The sequence below is a fragment of the Pogoniulus pusillus genome, chromosome 6, assembly GCF_015220805.1.
Source record: "Pogoniulus pusillus isolate bPogPus1 chromosome 6, bPogPus1.pri, whole genome shotgun sequence".
Lineage (NCBI taxonomy): Eukaryota > Metazoa > Chordata > Aves > Piciformes > Lybiidae > Pogoniulus > Pogoniulus pusillus.
Genome location: NC_087269.1, coordinates 8,280,813 through 8,306,360, shown reverse-complemented (window position 1 = coordinate 8,306,360; position 25,548 = coordinate 8,280,813). Strand labels below are relative to the sequence as shown.

Sequence of the window (25,548 nt, the reverse complement as noted above, 5' to 3'; positions counted from 1 at the left end):
ATGCTTGACCACTCTTTTCATGAGAGGTGTTTCCTAATGTCCAGCTTAAACCTATCCCGTCGCAGCTTGAGGCCATTCCCTCTTGTTGTGTTGCTAATCACCTGTGAGAAGAGACCAGCACCAACTTCTCCACTGTGTCCTTTTAGGCAGCTGTAGATGATGATGAGGCCTCCCCTCGGCCTCCTCTTCTTCTAACTAAGCATGCCCCAACTCCTTCAGTTGCTCTTCATAAGATTTATTCTGTAGTTATTGATATCTCTTCTGGAGTTACACTGTGTTAATTCTACCCTTTACTTCCTTAGAGAATCTGTTCTACATGCAGCATTTCCTTTTGCAGGAGAATTTTTTCTTGTCCCTGACACAGAGGATAAACTGATGTTTGTTAAAAACATTCCTTAAAAAATTATCTGGGAAATGGAAGGTACAGTCAGTATCTCCAGGGCACTGATGATGAAGCCTTACCTGCTCTGCAGGCAGTGGTAAATGAGGTTTCAGAACAAAACATTTCTTGCATCACTACAAAGCTTGGTCATGTTCCAGTATGTGAAGGGGGCCTACAGGAAGGCTGGGGAGGGACTATTTACAAGGTCTTGTAATGACAGGATGAGGAGTGATGGGGTTAAACTGGAAGAGGGGAGATGTAAACCAGATGGTAGGAATAAGCTTTTACAGTGAGGGTAGTGAAATGCTGTAACAGGTTGCTCAGGGAGGCTGTGGATGCTCCATCCCTGGGGGTGTTCAAGACTACATTGGATGAGTTTTTGAGTGGCCTGTTCTAGTGGGAGATGTCCCTGCCTGTGGCAGGAGGTTTGGAACTAGATGATCTTTAAGGTCCCTTCCAACCTAAACTATTCTATGATTCTATGTTGTATTTCCCAGAATTTCTGTCTGTTCTCTAGTGTCCCTTACTGGAAGATCCCAGATGAGGATGACTGTGCTTCTTCTAGTCACTGGACTCTGAGCAACCTGATCAAGTTAAGGATGCCCCTGCATATTGCAGAGGAGGCTGGGCTAGATGACCCCAGGAGGTTCCTTCCAACCCAGCCCATTCTGTGACTCTGTGATTCTGTGTTTAAAAAAGGAATGACATTGCCACCCCTTTCATTGGCTGTTAAACTGCATTACTAAAACTGAGTTTTTGATCAGAAATCTGTCAGTGATTAGAAAATGTGGATCTTAAAGTACAGCTGGCCACAGAGGCTCATAAACAAATACATTCAGGCATCTTTCTTCCCAAGTCTTTTAGCTCAGCTTTTAGTTGTAAGATGTTTCCTGTTGTATCATGTGTAAGGTGAGTTTGCAACCTATCCAGGTTGAATGCCATCTACAGACTTCACTAGAAGGCTGTTTGTTGTCTTCTAGATCACTAATTGTGAAGTTAAACAAGACTAGACTCCAAAAGTTAAATAAGACCACTTAAAAAAGGCATAGGCTTATTTTATCTTCCAAGCTTGCTGCTCAGGGTGGGGCTAATCATTAGTTGTCACTATCATTAGTTAATATTTTGTGCCAACTGTCATCAGTAACATTAATAGGAGGGAAGCACAGCCTGGCTCTGTATTTTCTAGCCTTGATTTGTGTTTGTCTTCTCTGACTGTAACGTGCTTGATGCTCATTTAAGCACAAAACCCTACTGCTCAGCAACAATTTCCAAGGGAGATTCAGGCTGGATGCTAGGAAATGCTTCTTCACCATAGAGTTCTCAAACATTGGAATGGTCTGCCCAGGGCAGTGATGAAGTCACCATCCCTGGAGGTGTTTAAGCAGCCTGTGGAGCTAGTGCTTAGGGACATGGTTTAGTGTTGGACACTTCAGTGCCAGGTCAAAGCTTGGACTGGATGATCTTTGAGATCTCTTCCATTGAGATGTTTTGTGTGATTCTGTAATTTCCAGTTCAAGCAGGTCTTTGTAAGAGATTAATTTTCAACAAATGAAGTAACTGTACCCTTCATTTCTCCGTGGTTAGTAGGAACACAAAATACATTTTGCCCTGAGGGGGGTGTCTCCAAGCACGGATTCCTGATCAAATCACCACCCCTTCAACTTTTCAGCTCACAGGTATGCTAGCACAAATTAGTCATATTCCAGCAACCCCTTGATAAGCATCTGCTATTTCTGCTTTCCTGAATTTTAATGAGGCAAATTCCTTTCTCTTCTGCAGAATTCCTGGAAAAGGCGTTTTTTCATCCTGTCCAAATCCAGCACGGGCAGTTACATCCTGAAGTATCTAAAAGGCCAGAACATGAAAGGCTCCATAGCTGTTGATCAGTATGTAACTCAAATGCAGCACCTGTCTTATTTTGAGTCTTGTATCAACACTGTTAAATGGCCACTGACTGATTGTACAGACTTGTTCCTGAGAGAGGTTCTTGATTGTCTCACCTGGAGTGAGGCGATGTAGTATCCAATTTTGGGACCCCCAGTTCAAGAGGGACACAGAACTGCTTGAGAGAGCCCAGTGCAGAGCCTCAAAGATGATGAAGGGAATGGAACATCTCACTTATGAGAAGAGACTGAGGGAGCTGGGGCTCTGCAGCTTGGAGGAGACTGAGAGGTGACCTCATCAATGTTTCTAAGTATGTAAAGGGTGAGTGCCAAGAGGATGGAGCCAAGTGATGCCCAGTGACAGGACAAAGGGCACTGGGTGGAAGCTGAGGCATAAGAAGTTTCGTTCAAATATGAGGAGGAATTTTTTCCCCTGTGAGGGTGACAGAACACTGGGACAGGCTGTTCAGGGGAGTTGTGGAGTCTCTGTCTCTGGAGATATTCAAAACTCGTCTGGATGTGTTCTTGTGTGATCTGGTATAGGCTTCAGCTTCCACCCAGTGCCCATTGTCCTGTCATTAGGGAGCACTGAGCAGAGCCTGGCTCCATCCTCCTGGCACTCACCCTTTATGTACTTAGAAACATTGATGAGGTCATCTCAGTCTCCTCTTCTCCAAGCTGCAGAGCCCCAGCTCCCTCAGCCTCCCCTTGTAAGAGAGATGTTCCATTCCCTTAATTTTGTGGCTCTGCACTGGATTCTCTCAAGCAGTTCTATGTCCCTCTTGAACTGCGGGGCCCAGAACTGGGCACAGTACTCCAGATGTGGCCTCACCTTACCTTGGGCAACTTACAGTGCATGGTAGATGTAGAAGTAAAAGTACTGAATTCCTTTGGTGAAGTTTGATACCCCATGTATCAGCATAGGCTGAGGACTGACCTGCTGGAGAGCAGTGAAGGGGAGAAGGACTTGGAAGTCCTAGTGGATTGAAGGATGACGATGAGCCAGCAATGTGCTTTTGTGGCAAGGAAGGCCAATGTCATTCTAGAGTGTATTAGAAGGGCTGTGGTTAGTAGGTTGAGGGAGGTTCTCCTTCCCCTCTGCTCTGCCCTGCTGAGGCCTCATCTGGAGTATTGTGTCCATTTCTGGGCCCCCCAGCTCAAGAAGGACAGGGAGCTGCTTGAGAGAGTCCAGCACAGAGCCACAAAAATGATTAAGGAAACTGAACATCTTCCTTGTGAGGAGAGCCTGAGGGAAGGGGCTTTTTGAATTTGAGAGGAAGAGACTAAGGGATGATCTAATTAATGTTTACATATATGTAAGGGGTGAGTGCCAGGAGGGTAGAGCCAGCCTCTTAGTGATGCCCAGTGACAGGACAAGGGGCAATGGGTGGAAGTTGAGGCATAGGAAATTTCATATAAACATGAAGAGGATTTTGCTCTGTGTGAGGGTGACAGAACACAGAAACAGGCTGCCCAGGGAGGTTGTAGGGTCTCCCTCTCTGGAGATATTCAAGAACTCTCTGGGTGCATTCCAGTGTGATCTGGTATAGGTGATTCTGCTCTGGCAGTGGGGCTGGACCAGATGATCTTTCAGGGTCCCTTCCAGCCCCTGATATTCTGTGATTCTGTGATTTACACTGTGAAGCTTGCAAAACAATTGCAGCTTGCTCAGTGGTATGTGGTTACATTATTACCATCATTAATGTTGTCATTATTTTTACTATTTTAACTTCATGGAAGTTAATGGGACTGATGCTTCTATTTAAGTATCCATTAAGAGTACTTCTGCTCTGTTCCTTTTCCCCTCCATTAAACCATTATTCATAGACATTTAATTTCAAATCACATTTCTTTTTCTGCAGCTGTTCAGAAACATCTGCAAGGTTTTGTTTTTCTTGTCATTTCTTCTCAGGTCTCTGTCTTAGACCAGCAGCCCCATTTTTCAGAAACAAAGATCCAAAGTCTAGGCACAGGTCTTTTTGGGTTAGGAAATTTTCTTCATTGGAGGATCTTTTGTTTTGAATGTGAGCACTTTCTTCAGATTTATTTTTTCCTGTGGAAAAATGTTTTTCCCGTGCAGCTCTCACCCCGTTCATTCTGTGCTTAATGTAAGATACACATACACACACACACACACCTGTGTCTGTAGTTATGTAGCATGTTTTATATGCTTATCTTAACAGAATCATAAATGTGGGAGTTGGCATAAGCAATTCTGAAATTCTGGAAACAGTGAGGAAGATGTTCAAATGCCTTCCAGAACAGGTGATGTCCATCAGCACTGGAAACAGGTGTTACTACCTCATTGGGAACAGCAGGTAGGCATAGAAAGACGTGCAAATACAGTATGACATTACAGTTAAGCTAATGCAACGCTAAGCTGCTGCCCCAAGGCAAGGTCCTACTCCTTCGCAGCTGCTCCCATCTCTTCCTGTGTCTCAGCAACAGATGGTGCAGATCTGGAATGAGAAGATTCAGCTGGTTGATACAATGGAAAACTGCTCTGTTCTGTGTTGTTTTTTATCCCTCTGGCCACGTTAATTTTTGCTGTTTCAGGCAGGGGAGGTGGTCTTCCCTGCAGCCTCAAGATCCAACATGCGAAAGTAGTAGGAGCATGCTGCTAGGAATGGGGATGGCAGCAGCAGTACATCAGTGTGGCAGTGCCGTGTCACATTCTACCAGTTCAGGGTCACGGAACAGCAGAGAAGCTTTGTCTTCTCACCTAGCAGCTCCTGGGAGTTAGGAAGGCTTCTGCTCTTTGTGGATAAATGACAAGAAGGAGTCTTGCCCTGGAATGTAGGTTGATAATCAAAGGAAGCAGATTGTAGGGGAAAATTCTCTGAAAGAGAAACATATCTTAAAAGCAATGACTGAGGCCTTTACTGCAGTAAGTGTGGTGTGTTCCCTGCTTTGCCCAGCTGCAATCGCAGTCCGCAGCAAGGGCAGAAACTGCTGCTGTTGAGGTGCCTAGCCAAAGCTTGGCTTGGGGAGGAAAGATATTTGGCACAGTGCTACTCTGTTACTGCTTCCCAGCTCCTCCAGTTTCCCGGTTACAAATATTGAATGAGTGTTTTCTCTGCCTTCATGCAGAAGAGCAGCTGATGTGTGAAATGCTGATAAATGCAGGAGGAAAACACATAACTGGGTGTTACTTGAGCGTGTCACCCCACACACACTGCTCTCACAGACCACACTTGGTGGCAGGCATTTCAGAATTAATCCAACTGAATTCACCACAGGAATGAAACAGGGCTTCAGGTGTCCTTTCATGGCACGTTTCTCATCCTGCTTGCCCAGACACATTCCCAAGCCTTGTTAGCTGTCTTCATGGCAGGACTTAGCAGAGCAGCATTACACACAGAAAATAAAGCAGAAAGCACCATTCTACCTCTCCATTTCTCCCTCTGTGTCTCTTGCACATGCATACAGTCCCCTCTACCTACCTTTTAGCTCCCAGCTCTGGGCTGCACCTCTCTGAAGTCAAACTTTTCCATCTTGCTGTGGCCAGCCAAGCAGTCTCTCTTGAAAGGGAAGATGCAAATTTTCCCCAGTGATTTCAGGAAGTGTTATTTTGGGTCCCATAGGAAGAAACAGGTAGGCAGAGGGTTTTTCTTTGTGTTTTACCTGTGAATAGGTTGTAATTTCTTTTCTTCCAACATACAGGCAGGAAACAAAGGACTGGGTCACTGTGATATCTTCAGCCTGCAGGGAGGCCAGAAGAGGTGGATGGTGCCCTCAGGTGACACGTTAACTGCACTCGATTTTAGAAAGAAAGAAGATTGTAATTTCATTAGAAGCTGCACAAAGGAATTTTCCTGATCTTGGCCTTGCAAGGTGGCTCTTGCCTTGGTTAATCAGAAGTTTATTTCCCATTTTATGCGTTAAGTAGGCATTGCACAGTCTGTCTGCACTGGGTTTGATTTGACATTGAGGGAATCTCTCTGAAGAGTAAGTCACATGGAAATTAGAAGATGCTGGGCACGGTGCTGCAATGAAATGCACTTTGATGCCTCTGAGTGAAAACCCATGTGTTATTTTTACCCTGTGCTTTTATGCTGTTTTATAAACCAATCCACATCTAGTCTGTCAATGTCCTATTAGCTTGTACAATGTCTTGTATTAAAAATGCTCTGGCCAGCAGGAGAAGGGAGGTGATTGTCCCCTTGGACTCGGCTTTGGTGAGGCCACACCTCGAGTATTGTGTTCAATTTTGGGCACTGCAATACAAGAGAGATGTGGAGATACTGGAGTGGGTCCAGAGGAGGGCGACAAAGCTGGGGAAGGGCCTAGGGAATAAATCTTATGAGGAATGCCTGAGGGAGCTGGGGATAGTTAGTTTGAAAAAGAGGAGGCTGAGGGGTGACCTCATTGCTGTCTACAACTACCTAAAGGGACATTGTGTAGAGGCTGCTGCTGGTCTCTTCTCCCAGGTAATTGGACACAGAACAAAGGGGAATGGCCTCAAGCTGAGATTGGGTAGGTTTAGATTGGACATTAGGAAAAAGTTTTTCATGGAGAGAGTGGTCAGGGACTGGAATGAGCTGCCCAGGGAGGTGGTGGAGTCACTCACCCTGGATGTGTTTAACGGTGGTTTGGATGTGGTGCTCAGGGATATGGTTTAAGGTGAATCTTGTAGAGTAGGATCATTGTTTTGACTTGGTGATCCTGAGGGGCTTTTCCAACCTGGATGTTTCTGTGATTCTGTGCATGTTATGAACCAGCTGGAAGCCCTCTTAGTTCAAGCTCAAACACAGGTTTCTGCAGCTTAAGAGCCATCCCGGGTTACTAGTTCAGACTAAGCAGTAACCTTACATCTCTGCAGCTTCCAGTCAGCTCAGAGTGCAAGCACAGTGATTTATGTCTGCCTGAACAAATGTCACGTAGGCACCTCTGAGCCATTAAAAGTAAAGTTGGGAGTGGCTGTTTGCTTTGGTACATTGTTGACCATGCCCATCAGGTGTCTGTTTTCTCATACTGAGATATTTTCTTTCTAGAATCAAGATCTTCCAAATCCAGAAGCCAGAAGCAGACCCTCCTCTTTGCCGCTGTTGAGTTCTGTAGATACAACCAGCTTCACAGAGAGGCAAAGCCACCAGAAGGTAAACAGAGCAGCCACTCTGTTTAATAATGAGTTTGCTCCTAGAGGTGACTGAAATTTGATTTGTGTAGTTGCTTTTCACAGAATCATAGAATGGTTTAGGTTGGAAGGGACCTCAAAGATCATCTAGTTCCTACCCACTGCCATAGGCAGGGACACCTCCCACATCCTACTAGAACAAGTCACACTTCCATCAAAAGGTTTTTAGAGCTTCTCCAACGAGTGTATAGGTGCTCTTTTCTGCTCTCTGATGGGGTTCCTCCCCACAGAGGAATGACTTTTGAGGAAAGTCACAGAATCACTGAGGCTGGAGAAGACCTCCAAGATCATGAAGTCCAGCCTATAACCTAACACCACGACATCAGCTATACAATGCCATGAATTCATGTAAGGAAAGGCAGGTGTTGATGCCCATGAGAAGTTATATTCACAGGCTGCCTCAGCTGACTGAGAAAGATTGGCAGGCATGAAGCATGCCCCTGGCATGCCTTGGCAAAGCCCTGTGATGATTGTTTTGGCAGCTGCTAGCCACATTCCTCCTGGTTTGTGATTGTGTTTTCCTTTGTCTCTCTTCAGGATGTAAAGCTTAGTGGGGAGATCATGTCCAGTTCCTCTGTGCCTTCCAGATCTTCCCATCAATATTTGAATAGAAGGGAGGGAAGGCCCTGCTGCTATCCCAAAGCAATTGTAGTCTGTTGGTTTTCTTTAGTCACAAAGACTGGGTAAATGACCCAGCTAGGAGAAGATGAATGCAGGTAAGGCACTTCCAGTGCATCTTCAGAAGAAGTCAGCTTTATCTTTTGTATACAGGAGATTGGTTCCTCAGAAGACAAGAGCAGGCCTAATTCAGATCCTGGCCTTCATCAGGCTCAGTGTGACTCATCAAGAGAAGTTTTTCCAAGCATGGTGAGCAGAAGAAATCAAACAGCTCTTGACTTGTTCAGCCTGCAAAAGTGACTGTTGGCTTTTATCTCACCTGAATTTCTAACTGTAGATTATCCAGCTGCTTTCCCTATGTTGGTTTTCACTATGAAAGTTTCCTAAATATTTACTCTGTTGTTTTGTTTAGCAGTGAAAATGACCTTCTAGGAACTTCCTTGCAATACCCTGCTTGTTTTGCTTCTTGGAGGCAGGTCCTTGGTTTCTGTGCAGCAATTGCAGCTTGTGGCTGCTTTTACAAACTTGATCGGGAAAACTCTAAAGTTTCCTCCCATCACATTTCTCAGCTGTGCCCCAGTCTTCCTAAGTGGCTTCTTTTTACAGCCTCTGCCAGCAGCAATTTAATCAGTGTAACTGAACTGCAGAACAAGGACTTGTTAAATGGAGGCACAACTCAGGACTGACCTTCTGTCACCATAAATATGACTTCAATTACTTTAGCTTCCCTATCTGGCAGGAATGATTAAAAAAAATACAATGATGAATGCTAGCATGTATTATTGGCTAAATTTTCTGACCTGTGTTTCCTGAACAAACAGCAGCAGCAGTCTCAGATAGTTTTCAGCCATGCACTGCCCTGGATTGCTGCCTTTACAGCAGAGTCAACAGAGCAAAAGGCATAACCAAGGCTCGACCACACCAGTGTGCAATTTGGCAGCTGAGTTTATACTGGCAGTTTATGCACTGGACTGTGATCTGGAGTGACACATTCTGCTGTCATATCTAGCAGGGTGGTAAATTATGTGCTGCAGTCACCATCCATGTATATAGGCTAGTAGCAAGTATGAGGCAGTGCAGATAAATTTAGTAGAAATAAGTAAGAACAGTTGTAAGAACTTTGTTGTCCTGTGGGCAGTTAGCAGAGCTCAGCTGATGCACAGTACTTAGTGAAGCTGCAGTAAGTCAGTGGTGAGTCTGAGCTCTAAAATGCATTTGGTTAACTCCCAGTCCAATTTTAACTAGTGCTGCTCTGGGTGCATACCAAGGCTCTGTCTCTTTCTTTCACATGTCTTTCTGTCTTATTCAGTAATTCTTCTCGTACTTAGGATGCCTCCCAGAGCATGTATTATATGCAGCTGTTCAGACTAGGACAGACTGACCATGAAGGTTAAATATGAGGAATTTGGATTTTACCTTTTTAGCCTGAAGCAGACGAAATAGCAGGGAGCTCATATTTCTGCATCAGCATGTGTAAAAATAAATAACATTGTCATACAGCTAACAAGAAACAAAAACCTTTGTTCACTCTAAAAATACTTCACTTGCCTCATAAGTTTAGCATCTGCTAACATCTCTGAATCTATTCTCTGCTCAGTGATGTCTAGACAGTTGATTTGCAGATTAATCCCCTGCCTTTACTTCCTGTTTGAAATATGACTCCACATTTCTGGTATCTGATTTGTTATGCTTTGAATTGGTGATGCCCTCATCCAAGCCCAGATCTTGAGAACTCTTTGGTCAGAGGTTGTTAGTCATGCAAACAGGCCTCTCAGTGTCAGCTGAGTTTATTCACAGAATCACAGAATGTCAGGGGCTGGAAGTGACCTCAAAAGCTCATCCAGCCCAACCCCCCAGCCAGAGGAAGATCTACTAGATCACACAGGAGCATGTCCATGTGGGTTTTGAATATCTCCAGAGAAGGAGACTCCACAGCCCCCTGGGCAGCCTCTTCAGTGTTCTGTCACCCTCACAGGGAAAAATTCCTTCTTATGTTTACGTGAAACTTCCTATGCCTCAATTTCCACCCATTGTCTCTTTTCCTGTCACTAGGCATCACTGAGCAGAACCTGGCTCCATCCTCCTGGCACTCACACTTTACATATTTATGAACATGAACGAGTTCCTCCCTCAGGCTCCTCTTCTCCAAGCTGCAGAGCCCCAGCACCCTCAGTCTCTCCTCGTAGGAAAGATGTTCCATTCCCCTCATCAACTTTGTGGCTCTGCACTGGACGCTTTCAAATAGTTCTGTGTCCTTCTTGAACTGAAATTCACACAGGCAGATGACTTGCAGAGGTGTGGGGACCTAGCTGTCTTTCCACCTGCACTCTGGAGCTACCAAACCACATCTGACTCAGCAATTCAGCAATTCAGTACCAGATACTTTGATACACAACTTTCAATACCTGAAATGCATCAGAATAAGGAGCCCTGACCTGCATTACCCTGTACTGCATATTACTGTACTGCAGACACTTGATGGGATCTGTTTGATGCACCTGATTTTCTGAAAGAGAAGTTCCTCTGCCCAAGAGCAGCACATAACCTTTCTTTAAGAAGCCTACATCTAGCAATTACTCAGTTGTTCTCTGGGTATTATTTCCATCTTGTACTACAGCCAATTTTCTCCATAGTCTGCTTGATCTCTATGGTAAATCCACATCATAGTTCAACAGACTTGAAGAACTTACTTAGCTGAATCATAGAATTGTTTTGGTTGGAAGAGACCTTGAAGACCATCAAGTCCCAACCATCAACCTAACACCACCATGGCTGTTAAACTACTACTGCCATGTCCACCCATTTCTTGAACACCTCCAGGGACAGTGACTCCACCACCTCCCTGGGCAGCCTGTCCCAGGGCCTGACTATTCTTTCAGGAAATAATTTTTTCCTAATCTCCAACCTAAACCTCCCCTGGCACAATTTCAGGCCATTTCCTCTTGCTCTATCATCTGATACTAGGAAAAAGAGACCAACTCCCACCTCAGTACAGTATCTTTTCAGGGAGTTGTAGAGTTTTTCCCCTCTTCTCCAAACTAAACAATCCTACTTCGCTTAGCTGCTCCTCATCACTGTTAAGAGTAACTATACAGTGAGGTTAACTTCTCTGGCAGTAAAGCACCTGGAGGAATCTGTTGGCAGTCTGCTCTAGGGAAACACAATACTCCTGCACCTTAACCTTCTCCTTCCTGTTGTCCTTGTAGTCTGCAATGGTGCCAAGGAGAAACACTACACATTTGGTGAATGAGAGCCACTGTAAGTGATTGAAGGCTCAGTCTGGGAAACTGAGAGTTCTGTCTTCTCTCTGAGATTTCCTAGGAGTCAGAGGATCCCAAGACTAGATAAAATCACCTCCTTTTCCCTCTTCTCCCCAAATGTCTGCTGATTTGATTGATCTCAAGCCCCTGAAAAGTCACTAGAAATTCATTCATGACTTTAGATCGTGACCCAGTCTTGTTCCTGCTGTGTTTTTTTTTTGATGAAGGACCTTCTTGAAGGTCCTTTAACAGGTTTTGTTCTGCCCCCTCCTGCATGAATTGCTTTATATGTCATTTATACAAACAAGGAACAAAAATACACTCATCTTTAATTTCTGTTCAGTGCCACTTTCTTCTCTTTACGTGTAAGAGAGTAATTAGTTTAATTTACCTTACCTTGAAAACAGTGACATAGTCTGTGGCATGTTTAGAAATTATTAAAATGATCACCATGGAAACCAAGGATGTAAATGGAGCGATAAAAAAATGGTTGCATCACAAACATGGCATGGAGAATTGCATTGGGAGGCAGATGAATACTAATTACTCTTCACTGTAGTGAAGTCAGCAAGGAAGCAGGGAGGCATACAATTTATCTTGGTGACTTAGAAAGATAAACTTGGTGGAGGGATTAATTTCTCCTTGACTTACCAAACTGCCACAAACAAAATGCAGTGTTTCAGGTATTTATAAGAGCAGAATATTCCTCAAGACACAAAGAATTCAACATCAGCTCTCCAGCCCTGCAGGGTGTGTTCTAGTTCATGGAGAAGTATGAGATAATAGACTGCTCATTAGTCAGGGAAGTCCCAAATTAATTATTTACTTGACAGCAAAGGCCAAATACATCCAATCCACTTCTAGATCTCCTACAGATGTTTGTTCTTCCAATTTAAGGATTTTAGAAGTGAATGGAAATAAAAAATGCTTTCCACACAAATGACCTTAATTGCATGCAGATTCACACACAGAACGTTTAACCTATTTGATTTTTAAGCAAAAGAGCAGGTTGTAAACATGCAATCAGTTGGAACTGCCTGGGTACCACAGGTTCATCTATGGGAAGTGCTAATACCACTGGCCAGTGTTGTCCATGTGCAGTGAATCTCAGCACGGCAAGAAAGAGCACAAATACAGAAGCCTTGTTGCTGTAACGTACTGGCTCTGAGCCTTCCTCACTTTAAGGAGTAAGATGTTTTCCCATGCTTTCTGTGGGTCTTTGGTGATTGTATTTCTGCTCCATGTAAATGGCAAAATGCATCTCAAATAACCTGTGTGATTGAACCTGTTAAATGCAATCCCATTACTTTATCAGGATAAACATGTGGGAAAGAGTGAGGAAAATCTGCTGGCATCAGACACAGATGAAGACATCAAAAAGGATGAAGAGGATTATTACCAAACTCCCAGCAGTATTTTAGCCAAGGTAGTGTATCAGGTGTGAGTTCTGTTGGTTTGTTGACAGTCCCAAACAGACAAGAGACATTTGAGCATTCTGAGCACCTTTGCTATGAAGACAGGCTGAGAGAGTTGGGGCTGTTCAGTCTGGAGAAGAGAAGGCTCCAAGGAGACCTTATTGTGGCCTTCCAGTATCTGAAGGAGGCCTACAAGAAAGCTGCTTAGAGACTTTTTAGGGTGTCAGGGGGACTGGGGGGAATGGATCTGAGCTGGAGGAGGGGAGATTTAGATTAGACCTTAGGAAGAAGTTCTTTGACATAAGGGTGGTGAGTGTGATGGTTTGAGTATTCCCTGACCCCCCCCCCCAACTTTAGAAGATCACCCAGACTAGTCTCAGCTGGCTCTGGAAAGTATGAATGAAGCTTATATTTACAGCTGGCACAATATACAAGCAGATATTTACAGTATATACAGTTATATACAGAAATAGACAAGGTAAAAGGTAATACAGAAACACAACTCCCCTCCCAGAAACCTGAGTCCCCAGGAGGGGCTCAGGGGCTCTCAACCACCCCTTCACGTTACCCCTACCCCTCTCAACCTTACCCCAGTCCCAAGGAAGAATGGAGGTTCGGCCAGGGGGTTAGGAAGCAAAGTGGATTAGTCTAAAACGGAGGGTGAGGTTAGAGAGATGCAGCTCAGCCAGCAGCCCAAGTGAGAGTGGTGCCAAGTGTCTTATCTATGTTTTGACTTCTATTTTTATACATCTCAGCAAGCCTATGAGCGAAGTAGACATCAGCATTGTTTTCTTTCCACAGCCTGTAATCTAGTTCTTCTCACCAAAACATTCTAGCCTGCTTCAAACTAGCACAGTGAGACACTGGCATAGGTTGCTTAGGGGATGATGGAATCCTCATCTCTGGATGTTTTTGCTATCAGGCTGGGCGTGGCTCTGGTCAACCTGATCTAGTGGGAATTGTCCCTGCCCAGTGCAGGGTGTCTGAAACAGATGATCATTGAGGTCCCTTCCAACCCTGACAATTCGGTGATTCCAATATTTAACGAACCAAAGAGAAGCTGGTATGAGGATCTACTAGTGCTTTGCAAAAGAAATATGCAGATAGAGGGGGAGGTGATAGAGATTTCTTTTGTACAAGAAAAAAAAAAGACACTAGACTCATTGAAAGGATCTTTCTGGTAGAAAGTGGCATTTTGACAAAAACATTGCTGATTTTGTTGAACTCCCCAAAATTGACTGTTTCATTGTTAATGACCTTTTTGCCTGTTGTGTAACAGAGTGTGTTTTCTTTTTTGCAAGTGAAAACTTCATTTAGAAAAAGGAACTGTGCATTCTTTTTGTGTATTCTGAAATCTACTCCTGTTGAAGCATCAGTAAGCTGCATAAAACCAAGCAGTACTTTAAAAACACTGTGAAACCTTTTCGTACCTATGTTCCACTGTGAAACAAGGAGCAGGAGGAATCACACTGGGGATTAAAAAAAATTCATAGGGACACCTCATTTGGAAGGCTGCTTTCTGTAGGCTTCCCATGTAGTTAGTGGCCAGGGGAAGTTAAGGTCCCTCTGCAGGGCTCTCCTACCCTCCAACAGATCAACACCTGCTCCTAGCTTGGTGTCATCTGCAAACTCACTGATGCTGGACTCAATCCCCTCATCCAGATCATCAGTAAAGATATTGAACAGGACTGGGCCCAGCACTGATCCCTGGGGCACACCAAAAGTGACAGCTGCCAACTGGATGTGGCACCATTCACCACCACTCTCTGGGCCTGGCCCTCCAGCCAATTCTTGACCCATATCAGAGTGAATCTGTCCAAGCCATGAGCTGCCAGCTTTGCCAGGATATAACAAAGCCTTTGTGATGGCACTCTAGAATATTGCTGGTTATGTCCTGTTACAGGTTGGAGTGGATCCCTTCCCCAGTAACTTACTGTCAATATGCCACAGAGAGCAAATTCACCACAACTCAGGACTTGGAAAGTCAGAAAATGAAATTGTATTTTTACAATTAGACTAAATCACAGAATCACAGAACTTCAGAGGTTGGAAGGGACCTCCAGGGATCACTGAGTCTAACCCCCCTGTCAAGGCAGGATACCCTAGGGTAGTTCACACAGGAATGCATCCAGGTAGGTTTTGAAAGTCTCCAGAGAAGGAGACTCCACAACCCACCCTGGGCAGCCTGTTCTGTCACTTGCTGTAAAGAAGTTTCTCCTCATGTTGAGGTGAAACCTTCTTTGTTCCAGTTTGCAGCCGTTGCTCCTTGTGTAATTGCTGCTGACCACCAAAAAGAGATTGGTCTCCTCCACTTGACACTCACCCCTCAGATATTTGTACACATTGATCAGATCTCCTTGCAGTCTTCTCCAGTCTAAACATCCCCAGAGCTCTCAGCCTCTCTATGAGGGAGATGCTCAACAGAACAGTACAGACAAAAATAAAAAGCACCCCAATAAGCTGTTACAGAATATAGCAACCTTAGAGGAAGTAGAGATGAAGCAAGCTGTGCAGCAAAGCCGAGCAGCAGCCAAAGCAGCAGCTGCGGGAGAGATAGCAGTGAGTGCAGCAGGAGCGAGAGAGAGATGCAAGCTGTGCTTCCAGATAGGAAGTTTTCAATGCTCCAATGAAATCATATTAACTTATCTATTATTGCCATTTTAGGGCCTATCCCTGGAGCATTTACCTTTTCACTCGGAGACTCCACTACTTCTCCATTTTACAATCGAGGTCTAAGTTTCTCTGATCCTAACTTTTTTATGTCTGAGATAGAATTCTAGCTCAAAGGGCCACATGTCCCCTTCTGAAAGTGTCACTAATACCAGACACTACTGATGTGTAGTTTCAGCCACCTTTCTAGCTCATGATTTCTGGGAATTGACTTATTTGGGAAAAGCCAAGCCATATTAGCCAATATGTTTCAGTAGGATGAGCACTGAGTGAAATAAGGAGAACAAGATTTTTTCTATAGGCTGATAAATTGTATTACCACCTTTTATTGTTGTGTATTGCCAACAGTGCACTTCTGAAGTGTCAAAGCCTGACCCCACACCTGGGCCTGATCTCCCTGTGCAAGAAAACCCAGCAAAGGAGGACATTTATATGTCAATGAAATCGCTGTAAGTTACACCTTCTTTAAGGTTTGGCAAATTAAAAGTGACATAATGGTACAGATAGAGCTGTCGTCTGTGGCATGTACATAACAATATCTAGAGGCAGCCTCTCGTTTGAGTCCTCACAAAGTTCAGGGCCTGTGGGAATAGCAGAGTGGAATTGAAAATCATCAATCTGATATTTAAACTCACTTTGCATACTCCTGTATTTAGACCAACTCTGACTATAGGATGAAGCACTGGCTTGTACTTCTGATAGGTTTTCATGACATGACAGCCAGGCACACAGGTACCCAGATACCACAGCTCAGGCAGCCTTTCAGACAGGTGCTCTCCAAAGAAGGCAGCATTATCTAGTGGTTAAAAGAGAAGGGTAGACACAGGGCATCAGCTCTTAGATTTCCCAGTAAATTATAGGATCCTGAGTAGCTCATCTCCTTCCATCTATTTTCCCATCCAAAGAATGAATCTGATGCTGTGTACTTTGAAGGGACAGTGTTTCCCATGTCACAAAGACCTGAACTTTGTATCACAGTTGTAGTGCTAGAAGGAAGCTCTACAATCTCCCCCATGTAGCACAGTATACTGAAGTGTGCCTGTCACAGAAAATCAAACCTTCTGAGCCAGAGAACTGGTTATTAGCTGTTAGCTGTGGACTGCCATCTACATTCAGGTCTTATGCCATATAGTGGGAGGCAACTGGAAATGCAGACCCACAGCCCAGAGTATTTCATTAGATTTATTCAAGCTCATCTATGTCTTTGCGAGTGCCTGGAGGTAATTACTGTGAAAACCTCACAAGTCAGTGCCATCTAAAATGTACCAAGAGCAGCTTTTGCTGCAAACCCCAGTTTGTTTAGGATGTGTAGGAGGGCTGGATTCCAGCATTATAAGGCTCATCAAATAAACCTAAAATTATTTGAATCACATATGAGTTATTTTATCTCCCAGGGGGACAGTGTTACATCCCTGCAGAAGCCAGTACAGCCAAGGCCAACAATCTGTACTCAGTTTCTTTGTTGAGGCATGTTGTTAGCTGGAATGTTTTCAGGCTTAATACTTCATCTTTAAATACTGGAAAGGTTTATTTGGGGCTTTATGGTCCATTTTTAGAAGGACTGTTTATTTTACTTAGCTGTAATTGTGGTCACTGGATACTCTACAAGAACTTGTTATTCTTTGCTTCACTGATAGCTATTTGACCCAGCTTCAAACACAGCAAGTGTGCCTGGAATGGTCAAGCCAGTTCATTTTTTATTCCCATTCCTCTTCAGCAGGTTGATGGATGAGAGCTGCCAGCTCATGTGCAGACACGGTGGGCTCCCATCCCCTCACAAATGCCAGGACAGCAGTTCAAGAGACTTAGAAGCAAATAGAGACCTAAAATTCCCAGAAAGCAGTACCAGCCCACAGCCAACCCTCCAGAGAAAGCAAATTTCAGTGCCACTTTCAGTGGTTCAGTTGTCTGTACTGCTAAGGTAAGTGTCTTCTCCATTTTCTCTACAGAGAAGACAGACATGTTCATGGTTTTCACTTGAGAGGCTGGTGCAGCATGCCAGGGCTGTCAGAGTTTGAGGAGTATCTGGACAATGCTTAGTCACATATTGTAGTTTTAGGGATTCCTGCAAGCATCAGGGATTTAGACTCAATGATTCTTATGAGTCCCTTCCAGTTCGAGCTATTCTATGCTTCTGTGGTGTGGTAGGGTTAAAATTACTCCCCAAACCAAAATCACCAGACTAGCTCAGAAGGTTTGGAAGTAAGATAAAGCTCTATATTTACAGCAAAACTAAAATCTAAAAGCATAGAATACAATGCATGTGTACAAAGCAGAGGTGATTGGTAGTATTCAGCAATGGCTTCACAGAGGGCGAGTCAGGCCTGACAGATTTAGTGGCTTTTTATGATGAAGTCACAGCAACAGTGGACAAGGGAAGGACAAATGACATCATCTACCTGGACCTGAGTAAGGCATTTGACTCTGTCCCACATGACATCTTGGTCACCAAATTGGAAAAACATGGACTTGATGGGTGGAGCACTGCTGGATAAGGAATTGGCTGGATGGTGGCATGCAGAGAGTGGTGATCAACGGCACAATGTCCACCTGGAGACCAGTGACAAGTGGCATCCCTCAGGAGTCAGTGCTGGGACCAGTGCTGTTTAACAGCTTTGTCAGTGATATGGACAGTGATCTAGTGCACCCTCAGGAGGTTTGCAGATGACACCAAGCTGTGTGGCACAGTCACTTGCTAGAGGGCAGGGATGCCATCCAGAGGGCCCTGGACAGGCTGCAGAGGTGGACCCAGGCCAACCTCACGAAACTGAACAAGGCCAAGTGTAAGGTCCTGCATCTGGATCAGCACAATTCCAAGCACAGATACAGGCTGGGTGGTGAATGGCTGAGAGCAGCCCTGAGGAAAAGGACCTGGGGGTCTGGCAGTGTGCACATGCAGCCCAGACAGCAACCGTGTGCTGGGCTGCTTCAAGAGCAGTGTGGCCAGCAGGGCAAGGGAGGGAATTCTTCCCCTTTACTCTGCTCTCGTCAGGCCACACCTGGAGTACTCTGTGCAGTTCTGGAGCCCCCACACAAGGACATTGAGCTGTTAGAGCCAGTCCAGAGGAGGGCCACGAAGATGCTCAGAGGGCTGGAGCATTTCTGCTATGAGGACAGGCTACAAGAGTTGGGATTCTTCAGCCTGGAGAAGAGAAGGCTTCAAGGAGACCTTATAGTGGCTTTCCATTATTTGAAGGGGCCTATAGGAAGGCTGGGGAGGGACTATTTACAAGGTCTTGTAATGACAGGATGAGGAGTAATGAGCTCAAACTGGCAGAGGGGAGATTTAGACTAGATGTTAGGAAGAACTTCTTTACAGTGAGGGTGGTGAGACACTGGAACAGGTTGGAGGCTGTGGATGCTCTCTCTCTGGAGGTGGTGTGTCAAAGCTAGGTTGGATGAGGCCTTGAGCGACCTGTTCTAGTGGGAGGTGTCCCTGCCTATGGCAGGGGGATGGAACTGGATGATCTTTGAGGTCGCTGCCAACCTAAACCATCCTATGAAAAGGGATTTATATATATTTACAATTATTTACAATTTAGAAATAACACAAAGATCTCTGCCCTGGACAAACCCAGAAGGGGCTAACAGCCACCTTCTTCTCCCCAAAAGAGACAGAACTAAGCCCCACAAGATTAGTGTAGCCATGCAAGATCAGCCAGCACAGGGACAAGAGGAGGAGGCAGGAAGTGATGGAGAGAAGCGATTGTGCAACAGCTTACATACCAGTCCAGCAAACAAATGAAATGATACAGACTTACCTATTATTTTTCTTCTATAACCAGTCCTATTTTATTTACTTTCTACCTTTTTTTTTCTATTCAATGTTTATAATGTCAAAATGAAACTAGAGTGTTAACTCTAAAACCACCACATATGGCCTTTGATGTTTTCTGTCACAGTCAAGTTACAGATGAGACCCAGCTGCAGAAGTTGGACATTTTCATCCCTCTGGTTGATATTAACAGTTACCTAAAACTTACTGAAGCAGCAGGGCATATATGGTAAGTTCTGGATGCTCTGTGGTGGTACCTGTCAGATGAGAATGAGTGACAGAGACAGAAATGTCCCACCACAGATATCCATATACACTTTTGCCAGTGCACAACAGGGCAGGGTCAGTGTGAACTGTTGCTTGGGTGATTGCTCTCTGCTCTTTCTGACTCTGTGTACTTGAGTTTCTATTTCAGCTGCTGTTGAAAAGTGCTATAGAGAATGGAGATCCCTCAGCCTGCTAATAATTCTCATCCCATCCCAAAACCTACTCTTCTAACGTTGGTGTAAAATCACCTGATTACTGCTAGTCAGTTTTACCTTTGATTTGGTAAACCACAACACTGTGGTGTCTGGAGAGATACAGTGAGGGGATAGATCTTGTCACAGGGTTAACCTGTGTTGGTTGTGAGCACAACATTGTCTCTAAATTAGTCCCAGTAGTGGTTCAGTGAGTGCTGGGCAGAGATTTTCACAAGTAGGTGTCATGGGCTAGAGCACATCCATCCTCTTAGCAGCCCCACTAGAAATCAATGCTCTTCCTAGATCTTGAGTATCAATGACTGGGATAAAGAGGATGGAGCAGAAAAATGCTCAGTGCATATTCCTTTGCTTCCTATTTCACTGCCACACAGCACTGAGACTGTTTTTTTCTGTTGTGTTTTGACCACTGTCAGCAAGAAGAATAACATGCTACTGCAAAAGGGGCTGGGAATGGGAGCCCACCTCAGTAATTGTATCTACATCAACATTTAAAGAGCTTTCCCAGCAGAAATTCATACTGAAAGAAGTTGAAACACAGCACTAGGTCTGAGTGTCAGGTCAGCTAGTTGTGAGTAACTTAGCAGCAAGTAGAGTCTGCCAGAGACCAACAGGAAGAGATACTGGAATTTTCATAAAGATCCTGTAAGGAAGCAGTGGATCTCTGATCCTCACAGTGTATCATAGGTAAAACACATGACAGTAGATTTTAATTCCATTTAGGGGAGATAATTTTGAAAGTCATCACAGTCAAAGACAGGACTGAAATGCCTGCAGCAGTGTGCATGTACATGCAATGAATCTGGCTGGCTGCTTTTCAACTGATGCCTGTCTGTCACTTGGTGACCTTGCTAGCATCAGTTTCACTCGTTAGCAGTTGCTGTTAACAGTGCCATGCGCAACTTTAGCAGGACCCACTGGCATGGTTTCAGCTAGAACCAGACCAAAAAGCCACAAAGTTACTCAATCTGTGTTATTTCCAAAGGGCAGGACCATAAATGCAGCCCTGTTGAGCCAGTGCCACTCTGTTAGCAGTAAGTGGGTAATCCTGTGCGTGTCCTCCATATCCCCTAGTGTCTCACACTGGGCTGGTCCTTGCCGACTGGGATGTTTGTTTAATCATGGAGACCATATCGTGGCTGTGAATGATCTGCAACCCCAGGATGTGGAGGAGGCTTACTTCTTCATCAGCAGGTCCACAAGAAAGGAGGTAAGGTGGACTAAGCTGAAGCTGAGAGTTAAAAGAATCAAGTTAAATGAGAGAGCAGGATCCTTGGGGAACACCACTAGTGACTGGCTGCCAGCTGGCTGTGGCACCATTCACCACCACTCTCCAAGCCCAGCCCTCCAGCCAGTTCATGTCTTATTGCTGCTGACCAGCATTTGAAGGATGTGGGAAATTTCTTACTGCCTTAGTACCACTTAAAACGTGTTTATAGTGTTTTTCTCTCAGAAGGATTCACATGTCAGTGTCCAGGTTCTCAGACCCATACCTGAAGCTGTTCCTATTTGAACTTTGCTGAGAAGGTTGATGTTGTGAGATGCTGTTGTCATCTCAAGAAATGCAAGCCACTCTCAGCAAGGAAAAAAAGACTCATTTCTATTAATAGAGAGTTTTTAGTAGGTAGTAAAAAACACAAACATTGATCAGATATAACAAAGTCTAAAAGATGCCTCTCTTGTTTTGTTTTCTTTTTTCCAGGTGAAACTTACTATATGTAGGATTCCACATTCAAATACCTTCCATGTTCAAGGCTGCTCATGTTCCTGAAAAAGAAACCCAAACAATCCTCAATGATTAAGTAAGTACCAAAGTTAAAGGAAAATGATCAGGCAGAAAAATGTGATTTATGGTGTATAGAGGTAAAGTTTATCCTCTAGAGCTGCCAGACATCTTTTGTTGCTCAAAGACTAGATAATGTGGATTTCAGTTTCATTTTATGCCCTAAGAACCTGTTTTGTTGACACGAGTGGTGTATGTTTGGCTTGTATTTACTGTTGGCATGTTACATGAAAAAGGGCCTGGGGCTCAAATCAAACCTTTAGCCTGTGCTTACTGTGTACTGCAGCAGAAAGTACTGAGTCACACCTCTTCTTTTTGCACTGAGCTACACAGATTTATACTGAACTCCTGATCAGTTAGAGGTGTGGAAACAACCTGTGTTTGGAACAAAGCCATGTTTTCCCCTGTTTCCCCTTCAGCAAGCTGAGAGCTGTTGTGTTGGAAGGAAGGGTAGTAAATAAATTGTTGTGTACTGATTTGGTCCTCCCTTTTGTGTTATGAGCCTCATATTTCACAGCTACAATATACATTCAAGGCATGACAGGAAAAAGAGATGGCTGAAGTAAAAGAATCTTTCTGAAGCCCCTTTGGGTTCACTGGCAGTCAAAAGAAGTCTTAAGTGAAGGAAGAATGAATCAGAGAGAGAAATGATGCAAGAAAGGCTTGTGTGCTCAGCCCACTGCAAGCAGAGTTCACTGAAAGAGTTTTGACACTACTGAGTACTGCCATAGGGATGTCACTGAAACTGAAGCATTTCCAGAGCAGGTGCTCATTTGTTTCACAAACAAGGACATTTCCTGTAAATATATATTTGTAAATGTGTCTTGCTCCCATTGCTGTCATAAAAACATGACTGATTTTCAGCTAGGATCACATCAAAAGCTGCTGCTGCTGCTTTGTAGGGAGCTGCTTGCAAGGATGACTTCGGTAGGCGCTGAAAGGGAGCTTTGTCCTGTGCTATAGTGACCTCTGTTGCTTACAGACACTCGGTGTCATAAGGTGTCTGTTCTCTACATGGGGATATATGCATTTGTATGTAGGTGTGTCTCTGCACAGACAGCCCTTTCAACACCACTGAGACACAAATACCAAGATGATAAATGTGCTGCCTGATAGATGCATATTGTATATATGTATTGCTGTAGGATGGATTGTATTAATATGCAGTGAAGTGGCAACAAACTGAATCATTGTTTTTTGGGTACAGATCACAGGATGTCAGGGGTTGGAAGGGACCTCTGGAGATCATCAAGTCCAACCTCCCTGCTAGAACAGGACCATAATCTAGTGCAGATTGCACAGGAACACATCCAGACAGGTCTTGAAAGTCTCAGAGAAGGAGACTCCACAACCTCTCTGGAGAGTCTGTTCCAATGCTCTATGACCTTTACAGTAAAGAAGTTCTTCCTCAAGGTGAAACTTCCAGTGCTGTAGTTTACATCCACTGCCCCTTATCCCATCACAGGGCGCAAGTGAGCAGAATCTGTCCTTGTCCCTTCCTTCTTGACCCCCAGCCCTCAGATATTTATAGACATTGATTAGATCTCCTCTTGGTCTTCTCCTTTCCAGACTAACCAGCCCCAGGTCTCTCAGCCTTTCCTCATCAGGAAGTGCTCTAGTCCCTTCATCATCCTCACAATTCTCCACTGGACACTCTCAAGTAGATCCCTGCCCCTCTTGGACTGGGGAGCCCAGAGCTGGATAGAGTATTCCATGTGGGGCCTCACTAGGGCAGAGCAGAGTGGGAGGAGAACCTCCCTCGATCTGCTGGACACACCTCTTCTTAGTGCAGCCCAGGATACCCTTGTATTAATATGCAGTGATGTGGCAACAAACTGAATCACTGGGTTTCGGGTACACATCATTTTATCTTGCCAGATACAGCCAAAAGAACTACTAGTTTAGCAGTCATAGGATTACTGATATTAAGAGATTTATATAAGCTTTGATTAAGGTGGATTTGGCCCAGAAGAGATATCTGGACATCTTCCAATTGAATTAGGCCAAATCACCTACTACAGTAAGAAACTCCACTCAGATAAAGTCAGCATTGGTGCTGCTGCCTCTAGCAGTAATTTTGATGAATGTGCTCAGTATGCTTCCTTTAAAATCCAGTCTGGAATTTACAAATAAAAATGGTTATAACATTTAATTCAGCCAAAGATGAAAACAGCATCAATACAAATACACACAAATATTTACACAGTCTGTTCAGACTCAGCTCCTATTCAAAATGTTAATTTCTAAACCGAATGTTTCCACAGCCCAGCTCTTCTGCTTTTCAGATAAGAGTGTCTGGGACATGCTCATTTGTCAAGGTGGGAAAGGATCACGTCTTGATACTTCTGTTTCAGTGGTGTTCAAATGCCTGGTCGTGCTGAATGAATTCTGCATTAAGACAGAGGGAATCTCCAGTTCTGGAACTACAGAGCCTGAAAGTGGAACTGAAGAAATTCCTTGAGAGCTCTTCAACGCTGCTGTGAGACTCTTCTGCCTCTTTGAGCACAACACATCCACTTCTGCCTGAGGGATCTCTGAGTGGATGGGATGAGCTGTCACCATACAGGACTTCTTCCAGCTCTGCACTGCCTCTTTGACCACAACAAATTAATTTCTGCATAAAGAATCTCTGAGGGATGAGCTGTCACCATACAGGACTTCTTCCAGCTCTGCACTGCCTCTTTGACCACAACAAATCCATTCTGCCTAAGGAATCTCTGAGGGATGGGCTGGGCTGTCACCACACAGGACTTCTTCCAACTCTCTAACTGTGCCAGTCTGCCAGGACAGTTTTCTAGGCCTGAATCCTAAAACCACAGATCATCTGTTGAAGATGATCACAGATCATCTGTTCAAATCACAGTTCAAGAGTATCTACTGATAGTGTTACCCTTGACCTTTCCTACCCAAGGTTTGCCTAAGCTCTTCTTCTGAGCTTCAGAAAAGGGAAGTCCAAACCTTCCTGTGGTGTTCCAAGGGTCATGTACAATTAGGAAGGTGTTTTCCTAGTATTTGTCCTAGATTATTTTGTCAGAAAATGAACCTGATTTTTTCTTTCCCTGTTTCCAGTGGGCATGGATTTGATTGACACTGCCTTCAGAGAAATCTTCATTCCAGAAGATGTTTTTTCTGCCTCTTCTCCCTTCTTTTAGTTTTTTTTTTTCAGGCCAATCATCATGCATTCTTTCAACACTTTGTTTCAAACCTTTCCTGAAAGTAGTCATATGTGATTGAACTGTGAGACAAATGCCTTGTGCTTCCAGTTATGGGTGAGCAAAGAAGATGAGACAGCCAAAAAGCAAGTTCCTGGAACTTTACAGAGCAAAGGAGCTGTGAACCATACATGGTGGGGGAAGAAGAGTCACTGGCGTGGAACCTACAGGCAGAATTGCTGCTAAAGTAGATGCTGAACAGTGCACACTGCAATCTCATGCCTGTTGAATTAAGTTACTCTAGGACAAAAGTAGGATTTGGGCAGATAGAGCATGAAGAGGATCATTCCAGGGTGTTTCAGAAAAAAACCAGGGGCTTCTGTCCTTCACTAAACAGTTACTGATGTGTTTCCCTATAGGTGGTGACTCTATCAGTTTGCACAGTGACACATAGAATCACAGAACCTTAGAGGTTGGAAGGGACCTTCAGAGATCATCAAGCCCAACCTCCCTGCCAAGGCAGGATCCCCTAGGGTAGTTTGCACAGGAATGCATTCAGGTGGGTGTGGAAAGCCTCCAGAGAAGGAGACTCCACAACCTCTCCGGGCAGCCTGCTCCAGGGCTCCATCACCCTCACTGTAAAGAAGTTGCCTCTCATGTTGAGGTGAAACCTTCTATGTTCCAGTTTGTAGCATCTCCCCTATGAAGAGAGACTGAGCAACCTGGGGCTGTTTTAGTCTGGAGAACAGAAGACTGAGAGCAGATCTGATCAATGTCTATAAATACGAAGTGTAGGTGTCAAGTGGAGAGGGCCAATCTCTTTTTGGTAGTCAGCAGCAGTAAGACAAGGAGCAACAACAACAAACTGGAACATAGAAGGTTTCACCTCAACACGAGAAGAAACTTTACAGTGAGGGTGACAGAGCTCTGGAACAGGCTGCCCAGAAAGGTTGTGGAGTCTCCTCTGGAGACTTTCAAAACCCACCTGGATGCA

General features: G+C 44.4%; 2 protein-coding genes across 8 annotated transcripts in view; one reads left to right on the top strand and one right to left on the bottom strand.

The window, feature by feature from the left end:
• Window positions 1-603: 603 nt before the first annotated feature.
• On the top strand, window positions 604-15,818 carry PLEKHS1 (pleckstrin homology domain containing S1). The gene is made up of 9 exons (XM_064144075.1): window positions 604-652; window positions 1,967-2,058; window positions 2,162-2,268; window positions 4,449-4,583; window positions 5,929-6,004; window positions 7,260-7,364; window positions 8,174-8,269; window positions 12,596-12,706; window positions 15,714-15,818. The coding sequence occupies exons 1-9, from the start codon at window positions 604-606 to the stop codon at window positions 15,816-15,818; spliced, it is 876 nt and encodes a 291-aa protein (XP_064000145.1).
• Window positions 15,819-21,240: 5,422 nt separating this feature from the next.
• DCLRE1A (DNA cross-link repair 1A) overlaps window positions 21,241-25,548 on the bottom strand; it is a 39,819-nt gene continuing 35,511 nt past the window's right edge. For 2 of the 7 annotated variants that reach the window (XM_064144353.1, XM_064144356.1), the window contains one exon: window positions 21,241-21,386. In XM_064144353.1, coding sequence (XP_064000423.1) covers window positions 21,332-21,386 — 55 coding nt within the window. In that variant the 3' untranslated portion in view covers window positions 21,241-21,331. Of the gene's footprint in view, window positions 21,387-23,318; window positions 23,835-25,548 lie in introns of those variants that run through there. The other 5 variants (XM_064144350.1, XM_064144354.1, XM_064144348.1 and 2 more) reach the window with 4 other exon arrangements.

Excerpts from the sequence above, each read along its gene's own strand:
- PLEKHS1 (XM_064144075.1), top strand. The coding sequence starts at position 604 with ATGAGGAGTGATGGGGTTAAACTGGAAGAGGGGAGATGTAAACCAGAT. Across the intron at positions 2,059-2,161 it reads TTCAACTTTTCAGCTCACAG|AATTCCTGGAAAAGGCGTTT; the intron begins GTATGCTAGCAC and ends TCTCTTCTGCAG. Across the intron at positions 6,005-7,259 it reads GAGGTGGATGGTGCCCTCAG|AATCAAGATCTTCCAAATCC; the intron begins GTGACACGTTAA and ends TTTTCTTTCTAG.